This window comes from Lepidochelys olivacea (assembly GCF_965140295.1).
Source record: "Lepidochelys olivacea isolate rLepOli2 genome assembly, chromosome: 1".
Lineage (NCBI taxonomy): Eukaryota > Metazoa > Chordata > Testudines > Cheloniidae > Lepidochelys > Lepidochelys olivacea.
The window spans coordinates 257,771,965-257,789,625 of record NC_140411.1 but is presented as its reverse complement, the minus strand read 5'-3'; the positions used below and the strand labels follow the sequence as shown (position 1 = coordinate 257,789,625).

The window sequence follows — 17,661 nt, the reverse complement described above, 5'->3', positions numbered from 1 at the left end:
ATATGTGCTGTTTCCCCTGGAAGCAGTGACTAGCTGGAGTGTGATGGATTCTGGCCACCTCTCCTCTTGGCTCTGCCTTGCACAAAAAGCCACTGGCTTGAGACCACTCAACATGTTCCACTTGCAATGTAACAGAAAGGGGAAACCAGGCCTCTGTGTATTAACCTACTGCACCCCGAGTCCTTGATGGCAATGACTGTGATCTCTTTAAGTGCTCAGACTCCAAATCACCATTCTCAGCACCGAGTATAGAGAGTAAGATATCTGGAAGCAAGTCAAACAAATAACCCCATCTAATGCTACTGCCTCATCCACTCCACCTACATGTTTGCTGAGAGAAGATTCTCAGAGTGCTGTTTCCACTCTACCAATCGTTGTGTAACTGAGAATCAGTCCCTTAAGTCTCCAAATTATACACTGCTAAGCAGGAGACAACTGAGTTTTTTGGGTAAGCTGCCATTGCCTTCCGTGTTAGCTTCTGCCTTTGGCTTTTGATTGGTTCAGAGGAGCGCCGGCTGACCTTTCCCAGCTTCCTTTCTGAAGAAGTTGGCTCTCTGTTGCTTTCATAACTGGATAGGAAGGCTGAGGTCATGTGACTTTGCCCCTTAAACTACAGACAATTGTCTAGTATGAAATTGCCTTTTTACTGAGTAATGTGACTTCCAGCACAGCCAGGACTTATTGTAATTACATCACTAGTTTCTTTAGGGAGCCATTCTGAACCATTTCTTCTTAGCTTGAGGTAGAACCACAGCTGGGGGAAACAGACACCCACCCTTCCAGCCTGAGAGGAGGCTTAAGTGCTCAATGCTAAAATGCTCAGAGAATAGTTCTCTCACAGAGCCTGAGTTTGTGGTCACATATGGGTATCCCAGAGCATGGAATTCTAGCAAGAGTGCCTGGAAGAGATGTGTGGTGGAAACAAGCAGTGGTAAGAAAACAGAGGATTAAATAGTGCTTTCCCCTTGGTTGCTCTTAGCGGCTTGACAGCTGCACCATCTGGAGGGAGCGATGTTAAACAGACTTCCCTTCAGAATGTGTCCCAGTACAAAACTAAGGATTAGAGGAGTTGTCCTGCACACAAGACCTTAAAATGCCTAGGGTACTTTCAAACTGTTATATGCACGCTAGAGGTCCTGGCCATGACTGGTATCCTAATCAAACAGATTTTGTTGTCTATCAGGCTACATGAGCAATGGCTAGACCACATAATAGTTGCCTGCACAGTTAGTATCTATGCATAGCTGTGTGTCATAATGACAACAGTGCTTTGAGATCTCCAGAGTCATTCTTTCCCCACCCTCCATTTTTTGATCCTTTTCTTTGGAAGCAGCTATTGGTATGAAATTCTCCATTTCACCTCATGGGGATCACTGTGTCTGGTCTCATATTTTCCATTACACAGACTCTTTCATAACCTCCCATGAGACACCATCCTACTACGCAAATGAGAACTGCCCTCCCTTATCTCGCAAGGAGCAGCTTCTGTCAGAGGCCTTGTCATAGCTATAATTTGTTAAGCACAGACCATGTACTTGGGCACTGTACAAGACAAGAGATGACAAGTTTTCTGCTCCAAGTAGCTCATCTGCTGACCGAGTGGAACTGAGAGAGACCCATGCCTTGCCACCAGACCACTAAGCTAGAGGTGCTGAGACTGTAATCTCAGAGACTCCTCTTCACAGACGTCAGCACAGCCAAGGACATCACAGAGGCTTATGCTAATGACATCAGACCAACACAGTGGAAGCGCTGAGCAAGTGTTAGCTCAGAGGCTAGTCCATCAAACTTGAGATGCTGAGCCAAGAACTTCAAACTTTGCCTCAACAATAGCCCCGCAAGATAGCCTGACGTAGTCAATAACCTTACAGATGTCCAGGCCTTCATGTAAGGCCAGAAAAACTAACAATGTTGATCCAATGACCTTACAGAGGGCTGTCCCTTAACATCAGGCCAGCAAGTTAGAGGTACTGAACCAGTGAGCTCAGAGGCCTATGCCATGATGTTAATCCAATAAGGTATAGATGCTTAACTGGTAAATAACTCCACAGAGGCCTGTGTCTTCAAATAAGCCAGCAGTTCAGCAGAGGCACAAGAGTGCCTTTGCAGAGGTCTGTGTTTTGACATCAGCCCTTCAAGGTAGGGAGCCAAGTGGCAGGGTAAGTAAGCAGCAGTGCCTCGGAAAGCAGCTTTCTCAGAGCATCTCCCTTTCTTTGCCCAGGGAAGGGAGAATTCATCAGGTGAGGGACTCTGAAGTGGGAGCCCAGGAGCAGAACTGACTGAAATTTTTTAAATGAAAAGTTTCCTTCACCTTGAAAACTGGCCTTTTTTTGAAAAAAGGGCATTTTAATGAAAAACTGTCACCATTTTCCACATTCTTTTTTTGTTTTTCACCAATCATGACTTTATCAGAATTGATTAAAAAAAAAACAAAACCCCAAACATTCCTGACATTTTTTGTTTAAACAAAAAATTACTTCGAGAACCATTTTGATAGTGTGTGGATTTAAATGTTTCATTAAAAGCTTTCAGGATTTTTTTTAAAAATAAGGTTGCGCAGAGCCCTGCCAAAGGAACACAGCTTCAGCATTTCCCACAAAACTGCATGTGCACTTTTCAGCCAGCTCTAGCGGGGAGATTCGGGGGCTCCACGCATTCCTGCTGGTAATGTGCCAGCACTGGCATCTGAGAGGATTACTCACACTGGGAATTCCTTATGTGTTTCCTCTCTCCTGCAGGAAGATCTGGTTTCCTCATCCGTCTAGAGGGGTGTCATAAATATAAAGGGAAGGGTAAACCCCTTTGAAATCCCTCCTGGCCAGGGGAAAGCTCCTCTCACCTGTAAAGGGTTAAGAAGCTCAAGGTAACCTCGCTGGCACCTGACCAAAATGACCAATGAGGAGACAAGATACTTTCAAAAGCTGGGAGGAGGGAGAGAAACAAAGGGTCTGGGTCTGTCTGGATGCTGCTCTTGCCAGGGACAGAACAGGAATGGAGTCTTAGAACTTTTAGTAAGTAATCTAGCTAGGTATGTGTTAGATTATGATTTCTTTAAATGGCTGAGAAAAGAATTGTGCTGAATAGAATAACTATTTCTGTCTGTGTATCTTTTTTGTAACTTAAGGTTTTGCCTAGAGGGGTTCTCTATGTTTTTGAATCTAATTACCCTGTAAGATATCTACCATCCTGATTTTACAGGGGGGATTTCTTTATTTCTATTTACTTCTATTTTTTATTAAAAGTCTTCTTGTAAAAAACTGAATGCTTTTTCATTGTTCTCAGATCCAAGGGTTTGGGTCTGTGGTCACCTATGCAAATTGGTGAGGCTTTTTCTCCAACATTTCCCAGGAAAGGGGGGGTGCAAGTGTTGGGAGGATTGTTCATTGTTCTTAAGATCCAAGGGTCTGGGTCTGTAGTCACCTAGGCAAATTGGTGAGGCTTTTTACCAAACCTTGTCCAGGAAGTGGGGTGCAAGGTTTTGGGAAGTATTTTGGGGGGAAGGACGTGTCCAAACAGCTCTTCCCCAGTAACCAGTATTAGTTTGGTGGTGGTAGCTGCCAGTCCAAGGACAACGGGTGTAATATTTTGTACCTTGGGGAAGTTTTGACCTAAGCTGGTAAAGATAAGCTTAGGAGGTTTTTCATGCAGGTCCCCACATCTGTACCCTAGAGTTCAGAGTGGGGGAGGAACCTTGACCACTGGGAATTCCTTATGTGTTTCCTCTCTCCTGCAGGAAGATCTGGTTTCCTCATCCGTCTAGAGGGGCAAAGAGAAAGGAAACCACTTTCAGCTGTCCCTTCTTCCCAGGAGTAAAGGGACAGATCTTACCACTGGCAGAGTCCATGGGAAACCAAATGGCCCTATAAGTGCCTGCTCCCTTCCTGGTACTGCATGGTGGGGAGGGCAGCTGGGAAAACAATTCACAGCTCCACCCACTGCCTAGGAACGGGCAGGCAAACACCACAGGTGTTTTGCTGGCTGTCACCCGCTTTGGGGACAGGCAGTGGTGCAAGTAGAATTCCTTTTTTACCAGTACTCTGCACCAGCTAAAGGGGGGGGGGGGAATCTCCGCACATGACTTCTCATGTGACCCTGCCCCAGCCCAGGGCCCTGTGCTCTCCCCATGATCCGCCCCATGTTAGCTGGGGGGGCTCTGTCCTCTTCCCGCTGGGCTGGAAACTTCTGAACCGCAGGGTTCTCCAGAAATGCAGCGGGGAAAGGCGCAGAACGTGGGGCCAGCAGGCGGCCCTGCGCCGGCACCTCCTCCAGCGCAGCTGTACCACCCCCAGGCCCTTTCATGTAGCTGTGTCTCCTGAGTTCAGGGAGGCAAGGCTAGGGGCGGTACAGCCGCGCCGGAGGAGCTGCCGGCATGAGGTTCTGCTCCTTTTGCTGCTGCAGTTCCCGGGAGAGCCCTGAATCGCAGAGCTCTCCTGGGAGCCACAGCGGCGAAAGGAGCAGCACGTCTGGCGGCCCCCACCGTGCAGACCCCAGACAGGAGCCGCAGGCATGCAGCGTCAATTCAGGGCTCTCCCGGGAACTGCAGCAGCACCCCGCGCCGGCAGCACGATGTCCAGCCAATGCAATGGACTAGCTCTTACTTTAGTCTGCTTTAACCACTCCGTCAGAAGAAAGCCCACCAATCAGACACAGCACACCCAAGCTCCAGCCTCTTGGTGTTCACGTAGTTCCTGGGTTTGAGAGGCAATGGGTTCAGCATTCTTACTGGTGTCTGTCTGTGGTGGCAGGCTCCTGAGACGCGAACGGTTGATGCCTGGTGAACTCTGATAAGAAGGGAGTTCCAGGGCTAGGGGCAGCATCACGGTAGTCAGATTAGGGGAAGGATATGAACACAGTGGTGAGGTGGAATTCAATGGCAGCTAAAGAATATGGGACATACTGAGCTGACGGTAAGTTACAGGGCTCAGTACAGGAACTGTTGGATGAACTGCAATGGCCTGTGCTATGCAAGAAGACAGACTAGATGAGCTAATGGACCTGTCTGGCCTTAAACTCTGTTCATTTTGCACAAAAGAGGAGGCCTCGCAGCCCAGTTCTGATGGCTGTCACCCCACATCTTCATTTGGTGTGGTGAACAGATGTTGCATCATCTTGTGGTGACAGCATACAGCAGGAGGACACTAGATACTATGGCCCAGCTCCACAAAGGTACTTAGGTGCCCCAAGCCCAAATTTAGGCATCTAAGTGCCAGGTTTAGGTTCCACTTCGATCCACAAAACTTTTGCCAAACACTCAGCAGGTAAGTTTTGAAAGTAAAAATTCCCTCAGCACCCAAGTTTCTGCCTCTGGTCATGCATCCTGCTGCCTCACTCTAGGCACCCAGATGGGTGCTCTAACCATTGGACTACAGAATCTCTCTCTTGCTGGACCAATGATTGTTCGACTGTGGATAATTCTAAATAGTCATTGGGCCAGACACCAAGAGAATGACTCTGTTGTCCAGCGGTCAGGGCACCCATCTGGGAGATGGGGGGCCCCCCGGACCAGTCCCCCCTGCTCCAGCTACTCTTATTATTTATCCACAGGGGAACAGCTTCAACAGGCAAAACTGAGGGAGTCTTACATCAAAAGATCCCAGAGCTCAGTGGTTAGATACTCTCCTGAGAGGTGGGAGATCCCTGTTCAAATTCTTTCCTGTCCTCTGACGGGGTGCGGGGATTGAATCTTAGGCTCTCACCTCCCAGGCCAATGCTCTAACTACTGGCTAAAAGTTATAAGGTGGGCACTGGCACTGCTCCTAGTCCCACCAACCTCAATTTTGTGTGGAGCCATGTAGGTGTCTAACCACAGGTGAGAGGGAAGGGTCTTACAACACACTGGTGGTCAGCATTTCCCATGGGCTAGCTTAGGCAGCTCCCTGCCTAACATGTTAACTTTTGTGGATCATCACAAGGCACCTCTCTCTCCCCATTCATTGTATGGGCAGCCCAGGTGCCTAACTCACTCTTTGTGGAGCACAGTGGTATTCCTGGTGCCTAAAAAGGTTAGATGCCTTGAGTCTGAGTGTTGCATAGGGTTGCCAGGTGTCCTGTTTTCGACTGGAATGCCCAGTCGAAAAGGGACCCTGGCAGCTCTGGTCAGCACTGCTGACCGGGCTCTTAAAAATCCAGTCAGCGGCACAGCACGGCTCAGACAGGCTCCCTGCCTGCCATGGCTCTGTGCAGCTCCTGGAAGCAGCGGCATGTCCCCGCTTTGGCTCTTATGCTAGGGGGGCTGTGCATGCTGCCCCACACCTCAAGTGCCGGCTCCGCAGCTCCCACTGGCTGGGAACCTCCTTCAGCAGAGGCCCATTCCCTCCTCTCTCCACTTCCTCCAGCTAAGTCTTCTGTTTCTGGGAATGAAAAGGCTTTCTTGGTTTAGAGAGTTACCCCACTGGGCCAGGTGCTCAAGCAGAGAAGCTGAAGTTCTCCCAGTCATCTGCTCAGACCTGGGGATTCCAGCCCTCCCTTCCCCCCAAGAAAGGTTTCTGGGAAGAGAGTCTATTCAAAGTCAGTGACCTTACTGGCAGACAGCCCAGTGTCCCAGCAGGGGAGAGTCACACAGTTGATGGCTCTGTCAGCGCCAGCTTTCTAGGAGGTGCCCCCATGCCCTCTGCAGGAGCACAGTGTGTCCAACGCCACCTTTATGTCTTAACCCAAGATGGAGGATACAATGTAAAAGGACTTTCACAAAACAAAATGGCATTTACAAGTTGACACGGACGTATTCCCTCAGACTGTCACGGTGCTGGTTAGCGATTCATGGGGTGGGAGGAGGGACATACTCCTGGGAACCAAAAGCCAAGGTCAGGTTTGGAAATAGACAGTCAAATAGACTGACAGGGCAGTAAAGTCTGCCTCATGAGCTCTGCATTTGTACAGCAATTGCCTATTGGGTCAGAAAGAGTCTCATAAAAATAACTCTCACATAGGCTAGGGTTGCCAGGTGTCCAGTTTTTGACTGGGCGTTCTGGTTGAAAAGGGACCCTGGTGGCTCTGGTCAACACCACTGATCGGGTCGTTAAAAGTCTGGTCAGCAGCACAGCGGGGCTGAGGTAGGCTCTCTGCACGGCTCCTGGAAGCAGTGACATGTCCCCCTCTGGTTCCTATGTGTAGGAGGATCCAGGGGGCTCCCCGTGCTGCCCCAAGCATTGGCTCTACAGCACCCATTGGCCAGGAATCTTTTTTTTAAACTAAATAAACAAACATTTTGCCCCCTCTATCCCAAAAAAGAAATTTAGTTCCAGTTTGTTGAAAGGCACCCACTTCAAATTCTTTCCGTCCTCATGGGGCTGGATTCAAAGTACAGATGAACTGACATGACTCTGGGAGCCACAAATTCCTGGATTGTACTTGCAATCCTACATCCACCACTGTGTGCCTCAGTTTCCCCAACTGTAAAATGGGAATAATTGCTTATCAGACTGAGGGCTTGTGAGGGTTAAAGTAATGTGCGTACACATGTGAAGATGTATAGTATTTATTATGCCAGCCAGGTGGCACATACAGCATCTGGTGTCATGTCTGTAGGGACTCAAGACCTGACACTTTTTGTAACTGGCCACAAGATGGCATCATTGTGCCTCACATCCCACCAGCTGGGCATTTATCAGGAAGAGTAGGGTGCATGTAGGTGGCTAAGCTACAGTCATACCATCCCCAACACAACAGATCTTCCAGGAGATCTCCCCAGCTGATCGGCTGTAGAGCATTCACATTTAAATTCTTCAAGACAGCCTACGGCTCTCACATATATGGATGTAAATCCAGAGTGACTGCAGTGAGGTCAACGGTGGCATGAGTCTGCCTTTACACAATGCAAACAAGATCAGAATCTTCCTTCTCATTCTTACCTCTGAAGCTCTGCCTCTCCTAACATCTCAAACTGGTCTCCGCCTGCTTCCCCTGCATTCCCTATACTCTACCCCCACTTGTCTTTACTTGATGCCCCCTTGGTGTCTTTCTCCCAGGCACACCTTTGATGCCATGCCCTATGCCTGGAAAAGCCTCAATCCCCTTGAGCACTGAACACCTTCCCTCTCTAAATCCCTTCTTGGCTCTCTTTCACTCCCTGACAGCAGCACTGGCATCATAAGCAACCTTACTCCCACCTGACCACATCATTAATTGAAACAAATAACCTGTCGCTGATCTGGTCAGACTCCCTCTTGCAGGCCGCCCACCAAATGGCTGTGGAGAAGTCCAAACCTTTTGATCCCTGGGTGTTTTAAGGCTCCCGAGTCTGAACAGAATGCTACTCCCTCCTGACAGCGGTGACCTTGCTGTCCCCTGCCCAGCCCTATTACCAGACCTGACGCCGCAGGCTCCCCCAAGCTTCAATACACCTTTCTCCAGAAATCCACCAAAAGGTGTGAGGCATCTGGGTTACTACTTTAGTCTCTCAGGGTTGCACATGGTAGATGCAGCATACAATACGCATGCATTTTGCCTGGAGTTCTACAACGCTGCTGTTCTTTAATAGTATGAGAATTACACAGCGCTTAACAAAATAAAAACCCCACAGACAATTCTCCTCACTCTAGCCAACCCTTCCCGTTGGAGTCCTATCTGTTTCCAGATACACGGAGGTCCCAGCCACAGCAGCGTCCCTGATCTTACGCTCATGAAAAATTGTCAAAGAGAGAGACAATAGACTGAGCAACTCCTGCACTTTAGAGTATTCCAGTCCCTCTGTCAAGTGACTCATTGATCAGCCTACTCAGGTGATCCACAGGCCCTTACCAAGCTGACTTCATTGCCAGGTGACCTCTCCCGTGATAAACCATTTCTCCTGCTTGGGAGCCAGGCTACTGTATACAGTTATTCCATTTCAGTGGTCAGCCAATCGGATTTACCATCCTGCTATTGTCAGCCTTGTATCACTGCCTTGTTGGAATTTCAGTCCAACTTGGTGGTACAGAGGTAACAGAGTAGGTAAAGAACCCCACAGCCAAGATGGAGTCAGCAGGTTGACACAGATACAGATGAACAGTTCATAATCTCACACAGAGCTCATAAATCATACAGATTCCCCAAATCACCACACCAACATTAAAATCAAACAAAAATAGAAAAGAAACATGGAACCATAACATACAGAACAATCTCAGTTCTTCATAGTTCACTCTCCCCAAACCATTTTTCCTTTTCTCATTTTCTGTTATCTCCCCTCTTGCCCTCCTATACTTCTCCATTGGTCTATTTATTATTCTTGAGGAAGGGATTGTGCCTTCCTGTCTGTACAGTGCAATTCATATTTATTGGGCTAATGCCATAGGATGGGAGGAAGGATCTTGGTTGCCAGCCATCAACTAGAGATATGTACTAACTCCAGCATGGATTATTGGCTTGATGCAGGAGTGGTGGAAATTCCCTAAAAGTAAGTAAGAGAGAGAGAGAGAGAGAGAGAGTGTGTGTGTGTGGTGGGGGGGTGTCACCAGCCCCTGAATGGTGGCTCCGCCCCTGTGCCCACACTATCCGTTAGCCCTGAAGCCACACCCCCCACACTGCCCCTTCTCCCTGAGCCCCAGCCCTCATGCCACCTGTTCCCCTGCATGGCACATCTACTCCCCAATCCTCTCCCCCCAGCTTGCTCGCCCTTAGGGCTGGTAAAAAGTGGGAGGGCATATCCCTCCCACTTTTAAAAGTGATGGGGCCATGGCCCTGCTGCTCTCCCCGTTCTGGCACCCCTAGCCTGATGCATGAATTACTGAATGAAATTCTAAGGCCTGTGTTATCACAGAGGTCAGGCTAGATGAACACAATGGTCACATCTCACCTTGAACTCTCTAAGTGTATCATGCTTGTTAGCATATGAAAGCTAACTAAAAGAGAGGGTCTAACTCACTAAACTTCCATTAAAGACAGGTTTTAAATGCCATTGAATTGCACTGGCCTGGGAGAAGTTTTGGGGATGGACAGAGATAGAAAAAGGATAGTTTTTTGCTATGAAAAAAAGCAGGGACTAGTCCTACTAAGCACAGGCAGTCAGTGTGTATGAGTTTACTGAGTCAAATAAACCATAAAAAATTGACTGACATTAAAGTCAGTGCAAGAGACAAGAGTTGGAAACATTTCCCCCTTAATTGGACATATGCTTCTAAATAGATTCTTTTTTTATATATGTAATCCAGATTTATGGCTTGAACTGGATAGCTGAAATGTTTTTTCAAATGTTACCATGCATGATCATCAACAAAGAGAGTCTTAAGATTGCTTTGAATTGGACCCAATCCTACTCTGCAGGAGTTTTTGTAATTGTTATCAGGGGAGCAGAAATGAGCCCTGTTGATAATATATCATCTGATATTAGCCTTCCAAGAGGGCAGGTCATCTCATGGTTCAGTAACTGGTTAAAAGATAGTAAACAATGGGTAGAAATAAAATGGTCAGTTTTCACAATGGAAACAATTGAATAGCGAGGTCCCCCAAGGATCTGTATGGTGACCTAGGCTGTTCTACATATTCATAAACAATCTGGAAAAGGGGCTGGACAGTGAGGTGGCAACATTTGCAGACAAAATGAGACTACTCTAGATAGTTAAGTCCAAAGCTGACTGTGAAGTTACAAAGGGACCTCACTAAAGTGGGAAACTGGGCAACAAAATTGGCAAATGAAAATGAGTGTTGATAAATCCAAAGTAATGTGCACTGGAAAAAATAATCCTCAACTCTACATCCAAAATGATGGGGTCTAAATTAGTTGTTAACACTCAAGAAAGAGATCTTGGAGTCATTGTGGACAGTCCTCTGAAAACATCCACTCAATGTGCAGTGGCAGTCAAAAAACAAACAGACTGCTAGGAACAAGTAGGAAAGGGATAGATAATAAAACAGAAAAGATCATAATGCTGCTATATAAGTCCATGATACACCCACACCTTGAATATTGTGTGCAATTCTGGTCACCCTATCTCCAAAAAGATATTAGAATTGGAAAAGGTACAGAGAAAGGCAACAAAAATGATTAGTGGTATGGAACAGATTCCATTTGAGGAGAGAGTGAAAAGACTGGGATTGTTCACTGTAGAAAAGACATGACTAAGGGGTCATATGACAGAGGTCTATAAAATCATGAAAGGTGTTACTTTCCCCTTCACATGACACAAGAACCAGGGGTCACACAATGAAATTAATAGGCAGCAGATTTAAAACAAACAAAAGGAAGTACTTACTCAACCTGGGACACTCGTTGCCAGGGGATGTTGGGAAGCCCAAAAGTATAACTGGGTTAAAAAAAGAATTAGATAAATTCATGGAGGATAGGTCCATCAATGGCTATTAGCCAAGGTGGTCAGTGATGCAACTCCATGCTCTAGGTGTCCTTAAACTCCTGATTGCCAGAAGCGGGGACTGGATGACAGGGGAAGGATCACTTGATAATTGCCCTGTTCTGTTAATTCCCTCTGAAGAATCTGACACTAGTCACTGTCAAAAGACAGAATACTGGGCTAGAAGAACTACTGGTCTAACCCAGTGTGGCTGTTCTCATATTTATTATTAGTATTAATTATTTGTATTACCATAGCACCTAGCATCCCTAGTCATGGACCGAGACCCCACTGTGCTAGGTGCTGTACAAACACAGCACTAAAAGGCAGTCCTTCCCCCAAGGAGCTGACAATCTAAGTATCATACAAGGGATAAGAGGTGGGTACAGCGCAAGAAGGGTGAGCACATGGAAACAATGATACAATAGTGGTCAGGATAATGAGCAGCTGCCTAACCATTGTCAAGGGTTATTTTTTGTAGGTATCATGGCACAGGAGAGTTTTAAGAAGGGATTTGAAGGAGGAGGATGGGGTGGCTTTTTGTTGTACATTTTTTCAGTGAAAAGGGTAGAATGTCAGTGTCATCAAACAAACATATTATATATTTGCTGTATCCTGGGACTGTTAGCCCCTTCACTTTTCCTAAAAGGAATCAGTCCCAGATTTAGACGGGGGACTAGGAGAGAGATGGGGAGTTCAGGTGTGAGTGGAGCTCTGAACAAGACTGAAGTGACAGGTTTTGCCTCTCTCTTAAGGACCTGATCTTACACAGTGGGGAACTTCCTCAACTCCGGTCCCAGTCAGTGGGGATGGTGAGGAGCTCAGCACCGAGCAGGACGAAGCCCCAAATGCTTTGAAATCAGAGGAGAGTTGGTGTCACAAAGATCAAATGCAGCCTCTTCTTTTCCATGGGTGAAGCCCCCGTCCATGCAGGGGGAGATTGTCCACAGGCACACACAACACCTAACTCCCACTGAAATTACACGCATTGGGGATCTGGATACTTGTTTCCCCTCACAGACCTTTCCTCTGGAGTCCTCAATTTCCAGTGTCACTGTTCGGTCACTACAACAGTTATTTAGTACTATACCTGTACCATGAGAGAGAACCACAACGCTTTGCCCTTCATCTGAGGATCTCAAAGCACTTTGTGAACATTTCTAGGTCTCATAACACCTCTCCGGGATAGATACAGTATTTATACCCTAATTTTGCAGATGCGGAAGCTGAAGCAGAGTCACTTGCCCAAATTCAGACAGAGAGTCAGTGGCAGACCTGGGAATAGAACCAAGAAGAGCTGCCTCCAAGTCCACTGAGCTAACCAATAAGCAATGGTGCTGATTCTGTCTCACCCAGATTTTAACTAGAAACTTTGGATCTTCCCACTCAGAGTTTTCAATCCTCCACCAGATTTCAACTGGGAACCAAAAACAGAGGGCCCAAACCAAAACCCTGGATCTAGTCACTCCCAAACTTTGGAGAGGTCCAGATCTGATGTTTGCCGCTCAGAATCACCTCTAGTGGACTAGACGTCACATCTCCCCGGGACCAGCCCTTGCCCCAGGAGCGATTGCCTCTAAAAGCCCAGTGCAGAAGATGCTGCTGTCAACCCGCAGCCATGACAAGACTACCCCTTCCCGCCCCTATATTGTACTGCAAAGCCTCTTCCATCTCCTGGCATGTGGGACTGATCCCACAGGATACCTTCATTTAATGGGGCAGAGGGATCTCACAGGTACTACTTTGGCCCCCTGCCTCACAAATGCCCCCAAGGTGCACAGTTGTCCAGTGCAACCTCCGTACAATTGCTTAGACATTATACAACATTTCCAAAAACTCAGCCATCTTTCTCCCCTGGCTCTGTAAACTACACCTGTTACAAGCAATAAAAAGGAGCCACACAATCATCAAGTGGAAAATATTTTCCCCCTCCCCCTCTTTCTTCCACCTACGAGGTATGATTCTCAGGCTGCACTGTATGGATTAGATTTTCAGCGAGTCACTTATTTCTGGCAGAACCTGCCTCCGCTCTCTCTCCCTGCTCACTGGATGAGTGACACTAATCAATGGTGTGGGAGGTAAGGAGGAGATTAGCATTGCTGTGATTGACAAGCCTCACTCAGTATAGCAGTGGATACCTGAAGACCCACTGGATAGATCTAACCCGTTGATACCACGCCCATCGCTGAAACAAAGGGCTCACTTTGTGAACAGAAACAAACAGGGCAAGTTACCGCAAAAAAGGCCTAACTCAGTGACATTTTTAATCAAGAAATTTCCCTATATTAATCACAATATGTAATCAACAGGAAAATTGGTCCCTGCTGTGGAAGGAAAGATCCCTTGAATTATCTCAGCAGGGAAGCTGGCACTAATTTATCGCTGTTTCGTGCCAAGTCTTTTTGATGCGACAGATGAATGAAGCTGATGTTTTGGACCTTGACTCTCTCATTTACCCTAAGGTCTTTTACACTGGGCTGGCAGGGCCATGTAAGAGGGAATCAGGCCCTTAGTCTTTTGAAGCATGGCTAAGGTCAAGAAAGCTGGTGCTGTTAAAACTGCTCTCTCTCTTTTCCTTTCTTTTGCCCACCCCCATCCCTGCACACCTCCAAAGTCTTGGCTGGATAGGACTCTCCTCCTCCTCTCTTCATCCCGGAAGAGCTGATATCACTTCAGAAGAGCAAGCATTGAAGCCCATTCTGCCTCATCTCAGTAAACTCGTGGGCTGAGTGCCTGTCACATTGTTGCTGGTGATATTGCTGTAGAAAGCAGCAAGGGCACAGTTTGCCTATCAGAAACATTTGCTTCCTCATTTTAAGAAAATGTCTCCCTTTAAAATATGTCACCAAATCAAAATGTATTCCCCCTCTCTCACACACCTTTTCTCCTGAATTCTGGCTAGGGGAGGGGAGGCCTGTGACACAGTTTCCTTTAGCCCTAAAGAGGAGGGAGAGCTGGAAGCACCACGCTCTGGCTCTTTCCCTCTCTGTCCCCCTAGAGGAGATGGGGAACCAGCAGGGGAATAGATCCTCCTCTATGAAAAAGGGGGCAGGTAGGGAACTACCAGCCTGGACAATTCTTCTCTGCCCATCAGAGCCCAGTGCTGCTCCATCTACTGGCAGAAAGCCATGGAGGCCCAGAAATACTCCAGGCAGGGAACAGCTCCTGCTGTTACTCCCACTTCTGATTCTCCTGCCTGATGAGTCCTTACTGCACCTGCCTGTGAAGAGGCAGGAGGTGGGGGAGCTGAGAGCTCCCAGGGCCAGGAGAAGAGGAGAGCCGTATTCCCACATGCTCCTCTTTACTTTAACCACTGCGCAGCACCTCTATTGTGAGCTCACTGGCTTAGCACTTAGCTTGCTGGTTAACACTTAAGGCCCAGACTTTTGTGAGGCCACGGGCTCAGCAGCTGAGCTGATGTGAGAGGTCTTTGAGAGTGGTGCAAAGTAGCCTCCCAGCAGTCGGTCAGTGCTGATGAAAAGAGGAACTCTAGCCTAGCCCACCCCACCCTCTGGAATTCAGGGTCCGGGCTCTGGACTCGAGGCATTGGTGTGGGTTTGCTACCCAAACACCCCTGCTTTCCAAGACTACTTTCAATCACGTCTTTGCTCTATCTCCATAGGACAAAGGGAGTAAAGCCTTCCGATGGCCTGAAAACACACACAGACTTTGGACCCTGATCCTCTTCAGAGCACAGAGAGAAATTAAAGCTTTTAAAAGAGGCTCAAACAAATACCACTTAAAAGCAAAACAGACTTACTCTGAAGTTGGTGGTGCTGCCTCTGTGATGAGCAGACAGTCTCCAGCGATTGCTCCACTTGCCCCAGCTCCTAGTACTAAAACTCAGTGGGGGTGTTTGGGTTGGCTAGCTCCCAGTACCAAGGGGAAATCAGGACCCTGAGACTGACAGTTCCCAGGAACAACGGGGAGAGGCCAATGCTCCACGTCACCCTGATTGACAGGGCGGGCAGGCTAATCAGGGAGGCAGGAGGCCAGGGGGGGTCCCTTCCTCTGTGTGAGCTGGAATTGCCTGGGTCAGGCAGAGTGGGGCCAAGCTAAGGAGAAAGCAGGGGCCCCGAGCTGAGCTGGGGAGCAGAGCTGTGCCAGCCAGAGGGGCCAGAGAAGCAGCCCAGGAAGCAGGTCAGTGCTGGGAGCAGAGTCACAGAAGAGGCCACTGAGCAGACCTGTGCTGGGAGCAGAGCTGCAGCAACCAGGGCCAGAGGGGCCAGAGAAGCAGCCCAGGGAGCTGGAGGCACAGCAGGAGCTGTGCTGAGGCAGAGTGGAGCTGGAGCAGTCCAGAGCCGGGTGCTGTGAGCAGCTGGGGAGAGCGAGGGGGGACCCTGGGCAGCAGGCCCAGCACAGGGAGATGCCCCCAGCCAAGAGGCCCTGCAGGCTAGACTTGGAGGGGGATCATAACCCCAACGGGGCAGAGGCGACACTGGGAAGGGTCCTGCCGCCTAGAGCCTGAGGGTGTGTGACCACCACCAGAGCAAGTGTCCAACCCACAGCATCTCTGCAGCACAGCCAGGGCCTGAGAAGGAGGCCTGGGACGTGTGAGGAACAGACTGTGAACTGCCCTGACATTCTAGAGACTCTGGTTGTGGCGTCCCCATGCCACAGAGCGGGGTGACACGTTTTCCTTTAACCTTTCCCCTTTTTCCTTATTTTTTTAAATTGATTGTTTAATAAATTGTATTTGCTTTGAACTGTATGTAATGATCAGTGGGTCAGGGAAGCATCTAGTGCAGAGAGAGCACCCAGGAGTGGGGACACCCTAGCCCCTGCCCTAAGTGACCACAACAAGGTTGGGGGTTGAGCCCCCCAGGAATCCTGGGCCCAGCCTTGTTGGGGTTATGAGGACTCTGCCACACGGGGGAGAGTGGAAGGGGAGCCCTTGAGGTCAGGCAGAGACTGAGGACTCAGATCCTTTCACTAGCCCACTTCACCGGAGTAGTGTATAAGCCAGGAAAGTTTCCCCACAACAGCGGGACCATTCCCCCGCTTATACTAGCTTGTACTTCCTCTTAGGTGTCTCAGGCTGGTTTCCTGAGAGGCAAATGGACTTTAGCTGTTTTGTGAGCCTGCCGGTTAACCCTTGCTTTCCTGACTGGATCCACAAAGCTTTCTAAATAGGTCACTCCCTACCCCTCTTGGGACCCAGGTATGTAATATATCCCATCACAGCAAGGTTACTGACTAAGTACCTCTACAATGCTGGAATGATAGATATCGAGGCATAGGCCTCTTTTAAGTTGCTGTCGCTTACTTGCTTATGTGATGTCAAGGAACAGGTCCCTGTAAACTCACTGACCAAACATCCCTGGTTTGCTGGTCACTAGCTCAGCAGCATTAGCCAGTTGGTATGATGTCATAGCCTCTGTGAGGTCACTGGCTTCACTCATCTAGCAAGCTGGGCTGCTGTCTAAACAGAAGAGTCTCTGAGGTTACCTCTTCAGCACTTCTACCTTGTTTGGATGATGCCAATGGACAGGTCTCTCTGAGACTACTGATTCAAACTGCTGGTCCTTCAGTGTCTGAAAAAGATCAAAGTAGGAGGAGAACCTCCCCCATTCTGGTGGATGCACGTTATTGTGCAAGTTGACATCATGTAGTGAAGTGATACTTCAATATCCTGTCAGATGGGACATGACATGTTGAAGAAAACAGAGCTAAGGGAATAAATGTACTGTGCATGTGTGCACATGCAGAGTGTGCAGTTGTGTAGGGGAACAAACTTTGTCTACCCACAACCCCACAGTGGAGTACCAAGAGGGGACACGGTATTGACAGTCATTTTGTTTTCCTTCATTCTGGTGAGGAATGAAGGAAGGGAGGCCTAGAAGTGGGAAACTCTCCTTTTTCCCTCTCTGCCCCCTTATAAGGGAGGAGGAACCAGCAGGGGGACAGATCATCCTGTAGAAGAAAGAAAGCTGATCAGAGACTCCTAGTTTGGATAATTCTCTTAGCAGGTTCTGGTGCTGCTCCACCTACTGACAGGAAGGCTTGGAGCCCCAGAAATGCCCCCAGCCGGACACCAACCAGCCCCTCCTGCTGCCCCTGCTTCAGATTCTGTTCACCAGCCCATGAAGAGCCAGGAGGAAGTGGAGGGCTGGATAGCTGAGCTCTCCATGCCCAAAAGAGGGTGAACCAACCTGTGAGCCCCTGAGATCCTTCTTACTTTAATCTCTGATTAATGAAAAGATGTTAACTGGGAAAATAACAAACAACCTTTGTCCTTGAAAGAAAAGGAGGACTTGTGGCACCTTAGAGACTAACAAATTTATTTGAGCATAAGCTTTCGTGAGCTACAGCTCACTTCATCGGATGCATTCAGTGGAAAATACAGTGGGGAGATTTATATACATCGAGAACATGAAACAATGGGTGTTACCAT

The 17,661-nt window shown here is 48.2% G+C and overlaps 1 protein-coding gene across 3 annotated transcripts in view; it reads right to left on the bottom strand.

Moving 5' to 3' along the window:
* LOC311532193 (apolipoprotein L6-like) overlaps positions 1–15,157 on the bottom strand; it is a 59,263-nt gene extending 44,106 nt beyond the window's left edge. Inside the window, exons 1-2 of one of the 3 annotated variants that reach the window (XM_084650453.1) lie at positions 15,028–15,144; positions 13,874–14,026 (exon numbers count right to left, since the gene is read on the bottom strand). In XM_084650453.1, coding sequence (XP_084506579.1) covers positions 13,874–13,918 — 45 coding nt within the window. In that variant the 5' untranslated portion in view covers positions 13,919–14,026; positions 15,028–15,144. Of the gene's footprint in view, positions 1–13,873; positions 14,027–15,027 lie in introns of all 3 variants that reach the window. The other 2 variants (XM_084650454.1, XM_084650455.1) reach the window with 2 other exon arrangements.
* Between the last annotated feature and the right edge of the window lie 2,504 nt (positions 15,158–17,661).